At 40.5% G+C, this 8,126-nt stretch overlaps 1 protein-coding gene across 1 annotated transcript in view; it reads left to right on the top strand.

Moving 5' to 3' along the window:
• Positions 1-7,878, top strand: part of LRRC34 (leucine rich repeat containing 34) — a 35,841-nt gene extending 27,963 nt beyond the window's left edge. The window contains exons 7-11 of the mRNA XM_023516017.1: positions 121-216; positions 4,194-4,348; positions 4,711-4,866; positions 5,498-5,624; positions 7,675-7,878. Of these exons, the coding sequence (XP_023371785.1) occupies positions 121-216; positions 4,194-4,348; positions 4,711-4,866; positions 5,498-5,624; positions 7,675-7,878 (738 nt within the window). The remainder of the gene's footprint in view (positions 1-120; positions 217-4,193; positions 4,349-4,710; positions 4,867-5,497; positions 5,625-7,674) is intronic.
• Positions 7,879-8,126: the final 248 nt, after the last annotated feature.

Here is an 8,126-nt window from a genome sequence, read left to right as displayed (position 1 = left end):
GTATGTGGCTGGCACCCTGGCCACTTGAGCTACAGGCGCTGAACCAATCTTGAAGTTTTTATTTAGGGAGATTAATTTATATACTTTGTCAGTTTCCTTAATGAATTTACCTGTTTTTAGGGGATGCAAAGTGTGATAGCATTTGCTACAGTGCTAACCCAAAACCAAGCGATTAAGGGGATAAACCTTAACCGACCCATACTGTATGGAGAGCAGGTATGTATTCAAAGTGATGGTAGTTAATGTACGCATAATAAAACTAAGGTACCTAAAGTTTAGGAATATATTGCATTTTTAGAATTGTACTGTAAACTACTGTAAAGTTTAGGAATATATTGCATTTTTAGAATTGTCTTGTAACCTCCTATTTACAAATAAAAGTAAGGGCTGGGTGCAGTGGCTGAGCAACATAGCGAGACCCTGCCTCAAAAAAATTCTTCGTGGACGACGTCCCCATGGAAATAATGTTGTAATAAGTACAATTCCTCTTTGAAATACGTTGAGTGGTGCCGTGATTCCCAAATCCACCTGAGAATACTGTGTGACCCACAGGGCGCCTTTCTCAGGCCCGGTGAGGCTCCAGTTTCTCTGTCCCCCCCGGCACTAGCCTGTCTGTCCCTGGGGGTCCTATGCACTCTTACGAGGTTGTGGGCCAGGGCCTCTGTGCTGCTCCACTGTTTCCAGATGTGAGCCTGCAGACCTCTTCCATTTGAGGGGTTGCTCTTCTCACTATGAAGAAACACGGGTAACAAAGTAAAGAGTGGTGAGATGTTGGGTCCCACTTTTACTCACTGGCATTATCTTGGGAGCTTGAGAAAGTGCCAGTGCCAGGGGCCACTCTGGACTGAGTATGAGACTGAGTATAATCCCTTTGACTACTTCTGACAGTAAAAGCTGTTTTCCATAAGGAACTTTCTCATCCTGCTTTCAGCCTGCAACTGCAGTCCGGGCACAAACAGAGATGAGCTGAGTCTGTCCTGTGCCGGGCACTGAGCGGGCACCCTCCCCCCCGCCCAAGTGGTCAGTTTGCATTTTTTACAACCCTCGACTACACAGCATTCTAGGGTAGAATGGATAAATCTACCTTGGATAAATCTTTTTAGTGTTAATGCAATAATTTCAGCAAATCAAATACAGAATTGTGGAATAGTGAACAGTTACTGAATGCTTTGCAATCAGCTATAGAACACATATTTTGTACTAGGTGTTTGTGAATTGATTTAATTCTATAAGGAAAACACAATCTAATAATTTACCTACTTTACAGAAAAGGGAGCCAAGACTCAGCTGGGTCAAATAATTTGCCCAAAGTCATACAGCTAGTAAACGAGCATCTGGACAGTTCTCTTATAAAGCTCGTGTGTTTTCTGCTATTGCTATGTGGTTTCATTTAACTTTTGAAAGTTTTTCTCAAAGTACTTTTACATAATAAAAAATATATGAAGTTTTCCATGTTCTTCATCATTTTCAGCCACTATGAAACTCATTACATACTATTCAGCAATCATGCAAGAGGATGTCTTGGCACAAAATATTTTGGCCCAGCTGGGCATGGTGGCTCACTCCTGTAATCCTAGCACTCAGGGAGGCTTGGGCAGGTGGATTGCCTGAGCTCACAGGTTCGAGATCAGCCTGAATAAGTGGGAGACTCTGTCACTAAAAAAGAAAAAAAAAAATAGCCAGGCGTTGTGGCAGGCACTTGTAGTCCCAGCTTCTTGAGAGGTGAGGCAAGAGAATCGTTTGAGCCTAAGAATTTGAGGTTACTGTGAGCTGTGACTCCAGGCACTCTCCTATGGGTGAAAAAAGTGAGACTCTGACTCAAAAAAGAAAAATTTTGGCCCATTCATTTCAAAATAATGCTTTGGTTTTGTTAAAAACGCACATATTAGGAATTTGGGATGATTATAAAAGGGAGGAATCAGACACATCACAGGGTTAATTTTTTAAATAAAATCAAGATTGGTAAATTGCATTTCTTTGCGTTTTGTCTATTAAACATCAAGAATGGAGACTGGGGCTTGGCACCCATAGCTCAGTGGTTAGGGTGCCTGCCACATGCACCAAGGCTGGTGGGTTGGAACCCAGCCTGGGCCTGCCAAACAAAATGACAACTACAACAAGATAGCCAGGTGTTGTTGTGGGTGCCTGTACTCCCAGCTACTTGGGAGGCTGAGGCAAGAGAATCACTTGAGCCCAAGAGTTTGAGGTTGCTGTGAGCTGTAACGCCATGGCACTCTACCAAGAATGACATAGACTGTATCAAAAAAAAAAAGGGATGGAGTCCAGGATCAAAGCTCAGGACACAGGGAAGGCGGAAGGTGGTTTACATCTGCATTGCAGGGTGGGGCTGACTGCTTTGATTATTTTCCTTCTGAAATGCATGCTTGTTTTTTTAAAACCAAATTAAGCAGACTCCTTCACATCCATCATGGTGTTTTTTAAAAACCTTTTTAATTAACTTATTTTTATGTTTGGGATTCATCGAGGGTACAAAGCATTAGTTTATACTGATAGTGGTTGTTAGGTAAATGCCCTCTTATAATTGTGTCCCGCCCCTGAGAGGTGTGCTGTACGCCATGACCCCATCCTCCTCCCTCCTCCTCTCTCCCCATCCCCTTATTCCTCTACACCCCACCTTGAATTAGCTCATCTACTGCCTTCATATTAGAATTGAGTACATTGGATTCTAGCTTTTCCATTCTGGTGACACTTTACTAAGAGGAATGTGTTCCACCTTCATCCAGGTTAATACAAAAGATACAAAGTCTCCATCTTTTTTAGTGGCTGAATAGTGTTCCATGGTATACATGTACCACAGCTTGTTAACCTATTCCTGGATTGGTGGCATTTAGGTTGTTTCCAAATTTGGCAATTGTAACAGACTGCAGTAAACAGTCTAGTTCAAAAAATTGATTCAAGATGGATAAAAGAATTAAATATAAGGCATGAAGCAATAAGAATCCTTGAAGAAAGTGTAGGAAAAACACTTGAAGATATTGGCCTGGGGAAAGATTTTATGAAGGAGATTTCAGTGGTAATCGCAACTATAAAAATAAACAAATGGGACTTAATTAAACTGAAAAGCTTCTGTACAGCTAAGGAGATAATAACCAAAGTAAATAAGACAACCTTCAGAATGGGAAAAGATATTTACATATTATGAATCATACAAAAGCTTGATAACTAGAATCTACAGATAACTCAAATTATTATTATTATTTTTTTGAGACAGAGTCTCAAGCTGTTGCCCTGGGTAGAAAGTCCTGGTGTCATACATAGGTCACAGCAACCTCTCCAACTCTTGGGCTCAAGCGATCCTCTTGCCTCAGTTTTTCTGTTTTTAGTAGAGACAGGGTCTTGCTTTTGCTCAGGCTGGTCTCAAACTCATGAGCTCAAGCAATCAACTTGCCTTGGCTTCCCAGAGTGGTAGGATTATAGGCTATTTTTAGAGACGGGATCTCACTCTGGCTAAGGCTGGTCTGGAACCGGTGAGCTCCGGCAATCCACTGGCCTTGGCCTCCCAGAGTGCTAGGATTGCAGGTGTGTACCACTGCACCTGGCACAAATAACTCAAATTAATCAACAACAACAAAAAGAGCCAACAATCCCTTATATTATTGGGCAAGAGAGATGAACAGAACCTTCTCTAAAGAAGACAGACGAATGGCTAACAATCATATTAAAAAGTGCTCATCATCCCTAATCATCAGAGAAATGCAAATCAAAACCACCCTGAGATATCTCCTAACTCCAGTGAGAAGGGCCCACATCACAAAGTCTCAAAGCTGCAGGTGCTGGCATGGATGTGGACAGAAGGGAACATTTTTACTCTGCTGGTGGGATTGCAAACTAATACAACCTTTTTGGAAGGAAGTATTGAGAACCCTCAACTCAAACTAGACCCCCCATTTGATCCTGCAAACCTATTACTGGGCATCTACCGAGAAGAAAAACAATCATTTTATCCTAAGGACATGAGTCATGGTGTTTTACAAGTGCCTGCCGCCTATCTCTGAAGCTAAAGATATCATTTGTCACGAAGATGATTTTTTTTTTAGATAGGGCCAAACAAATGCAAATTCTATACTAACAGTCTTAACCAACATAACGTTTTTAAAAAATAGCATTTATTTGGAGTAACATGTACTAGTTCAAAAATATATTTTAGAAGTAAGACTTTAATTCATTTTTAGGAAGAGTCCACAGTCCATCTTGGCCACATGTTGAAAGAAAATCACGTTCTCGTTGAGCTGCACTTGTGCAAGCACGGCATCAAGAGCTTCGGCATGCAGCAGCTGTGTGAGGCTCTGCGTCTCAACAGCGCCCTGCGCTACCTGGACGTCAGCTGGTGAGTGCGCTGCTCCTCAGTGCAGACGTCAAGTCAAGAACGCGATTTGTGTCAGGAGTCATGGGCGGGGGTACCATGATTAACATTGCAACCATTGTTGCCAACCTCTTATCCTAAGCCGTAATATTATTAATTTAATTTATACTGTTATCTCTTAATAACTTGAGTGGGGAATTTGGTTGTGTATACCAGAATGAAAAAAAAACAACATTTCACGGTGCATGTTCATTAACTTTCTTGGAAATTGAATGATTAAAGTAAATTTTAATGAAATAGAAAGCATAGTTTAACAGTTTTCAAGCATCTTGTTTCTGTGACAAGAACAATATTTCATATTTTCAAATATATTTTTCCTTTTCCAGCAATCAAATAACTCGTGACGGAATGATGTATTTGGCCAATGTACTGAAAAGCAATACTACCTTGGAAGTGATTGATCTTTCTTTTAATAGAATAGAAAACGTGGGTGCAGACTATCTCAGCAAAACCCTTACTTCACACAACAGAAGTCTTAAAGCGTTAGTATGGTTTCATATTTAATCAAAGTCACAGAAAAACCTAAAATTTTAAATACTAACCTTAAAGCCCTTAACTCTTACGATTATGATGAGATATGAAAATCCAGCTTATGATCTAGAATAGTACTAAGTGGCAGTAAACGTTTCAGTTTCTGTTTTTTCAAAAGTAATGTCCTTTACTAATTGGACTGTTTGATTCTAGTTATGATTTCTCCTTAAAATTAATGAGAAATTCTCATTACTTACATTATTTATCCTGGATTCTAAGAGAAGAATCAGAAACATTCAATATGGTCAGGACTTCAAAATAAGAATTAAAGAAGAAAGTATTACTTAGACAACTTTCATCCAGAAAAATGTATCTATATATTTTTATCATGCGTCTAGCCAAATATTTGCTGAATAATATAAAAGAGTAGATAGCTACTCTTCAAAATGTAGGTAGGCCTATCATGGCATGTGAAGCATCCAGTTAGAATGCTCAGTTTCTTGGGTTTTACACTAGTTAAACAAATTAAAGAGTAATGCTAGGACTTTACCCAGAAAACGTCAGTAACAAAGCGGCTGGTAACTGCTGCACTCCTGTCCTGTGGAGCTGCTGGCCTCAGGGCTCTCCCTCCCCTGCCCGCAGGCTGTCCGTGGTGAGCAACAACATCGAGGGGGAAGGGCTGGTCGCCCTGTCAGCGGCCGTGAGGACAAACCCCGTGTTCTCCAACATCTACATCTGGGGAAACAAGTTTGATGAGGCCACGTGTGTAGTGAGTTTCTTTCTTCACTGAAGGCTTTTCTTGCATCTTCTCTTTAACATCAGATTTTATTTACAGGTGTCTTAGTAACGGTTAGAAAGTTTACTGAGACATTGCAGTTTTGACAGTTTTTTTTTTTTGAGACAGAGCCTCAAGCTGTCCCCCTGGACAGAGTGCCGTGGCGTCACGCTCACAGCAACCTCCAATTCCTGGGCTCAAGCGAGTCTCCTGCCTCCGCCTCCCAAGTAGCTGGGACCACAGGCGCCCACCACAACGCCCGGCTATTTTTTGGTTGCAGCCATCATTGTTGTTTGGCGGGTCCGGGCTGGGGATTCGAACCTGCCACCTTAGGTGTACGTGGCTGGCGCCTTAGCCGGTTGAGCTATAGGCGCTGAGCCTTTGACAGTTTTTAACATAATTCCAAAAGATTAGTTACCAGAAAATTTTGTGGTTGAAATAACAAAAGATACAAAGTACCACGTATTAGTATTATACTGTGTAATTCAGTGTAGTTCAGTGTAATTTTTCCAAAGCTAAAAAAACCCCTACAATTGACATAGCAAAATTTCTAATCTCTGGGCGCCGGCAACATACACTGAGGCTGGCCTTGCCAAACGACAATGACAACTGCAACAAAAAAAATGGCCGGGCGTTGTGGCAGGCACCTGTAGTTCCACTACTTGGGAGGCTGAGGCAAGAGAATCACCTGAGCCCAAGAGTTGGAGGTTGCTGTGAGCTGTGACACTACAGCATGACATAGTTAGACTGTCTCAAAAAAAAAAAAAAAAAGAAAACAAACTTCTGATCTCTTCTCTAATAGTTATACAAAAATAGGGACTTGGAGATAGTACAAGCTATCAAGATATTTTGCATATTATTTATTTAGAGAGCTCTGGGTTTTACTCTCAAAATGAACCAAAAGCATAACAAAGAGTTATCATTTGGAAGGGATGAAGGAAAACGTAGACGTTAAAATTCTAAAAATTTGCAAAAGAAGTTAACCAGAATTCTACCACTAAGAAAATTAATAAACTGTACACTACTGTCTATAAAAACCCTTTGGCAGTGCTGTAGCTCAGTGGGTAGGGTGCCAGCCAACATACACCGAGGCTGGTGGGTTCAAACTTGGCCTGGGCCAGCTAAAACAATGACAACTGCAACAACAACAAAAATAGCTGAGCATTATGGTGGGCGCCTGTTGGGAGGTTGACTCAAGAGAATTGATTAAGCCCCAAAGTTTGAGGTTGCTGGGAGCTGTGACGCCATGGCACTTTGCCCAGGGTGATAGCTTGAGACTCTGTCTCAAAAAAAAAAAAAAAAAAAATATATATATATATGTATATATAATAAAAAATAAAAAACCTTTGAGAAAAATATCCAAACCTTTTAATAGTTCTACACACTAGGAGCCAAGTTGAGTTTGGAACTTTAGGTGAGTACCAGGCTAAAGGGGAAAGCAAACTACCCTTTGCATTTTTTAATATCTAATTTTTCATCTTTATATTGACAACCAGTTCAACATGTCTGTGACACCCTTCTATAGGTACCAAGGATCTGTAGATGTACAGAGAAAATTTTGCAGTGAAGAAATAATTAACAGGCAGCATCTAATAATGCAGAATTGTCTTGTCTTTGCCTAAATCTGTAGCTTCAGGGGAAAAATGAACTCAAGGTACCTCTCTGCCCCTAGCTGTCATCAGATTTTCCAGAGTGTGTACAACTGCTGTCTTGCTGCACCGCCCACATGTAACAGATGTTTAAGAACATCTGTTGGGACTTGAAAATGTTGACCATAGGATCCGTGGCCCACATTGGCAGTACAGAGAGGAGTCACATATGATGAAACATACCTAAACTATATTAAGACTTAGAAATTGTTGTGGCATTATTTCATTGTGTATAATTAAATGACTAAAAACCTACCTACATTACTCGGACAATACTAAAATCCAGGACTATTATTCAGAATATTAATTTTAAACTACAAACTAGCACTTAATTTGAATTTTTAAGCACTGTAAATTACTTCCTCAGTGATAGTTTTTTTTTTAAAAAATGCTAGGCATATTCAGAGTTAATTCAGATGGGCCATCTAAAGCCCGAGGACACTGACGTGGAGCCCTTCACCGTGGACGGGCATGTGCACCTGGCAGAGGTCTCCCACGGCCTGAAGAAGCATTACTACTGGACGCCCAGCATCGGGGAGGCCCACGGCCACTCAGCTAATGCAGGCTTTGCTCTCATCCCGGTGGGGCAACACATATGAAAAGCAGCTTTAATTTTCATACACTTGTTTTATTTTCACAGAGATTAATATTTTATAGCCTATTAAATTTGTTTTCTTTAATACAAGTTACTCTTTACAGGTGTGTAAAAGGCAACAACTGTATTGGACTGTGTGTGACCCTCTATTGAAACCTGAGTAGGGCAATTTTTAAAAAATAAATTTACAACATAGAGATGAAAATTTTAACTGTGGAGAATGAAACCAGGGGACTGATTTCTTTTACATGA

This window comes from Otolemur garnettii, unplaced genomic scaffold (genome assembly GCF_000181295.1).
Source record: "Otolemur garnettii isolate 467f Iridium unplaced genomic scaffold, OtoGar3 scaffold00084, whole genome shotgun sequence".
In the NCBI taxonomy this organism is placed as follows: domain Eukaryota; kingdom Metazoa; phylum Chordata; class Mammalia; order Primates; family Galagidae; genus Otolemur; species Otolemur garnettii.
This window is presented reverse-complemented; position numbering and strand designations above follow the sequence as displayed.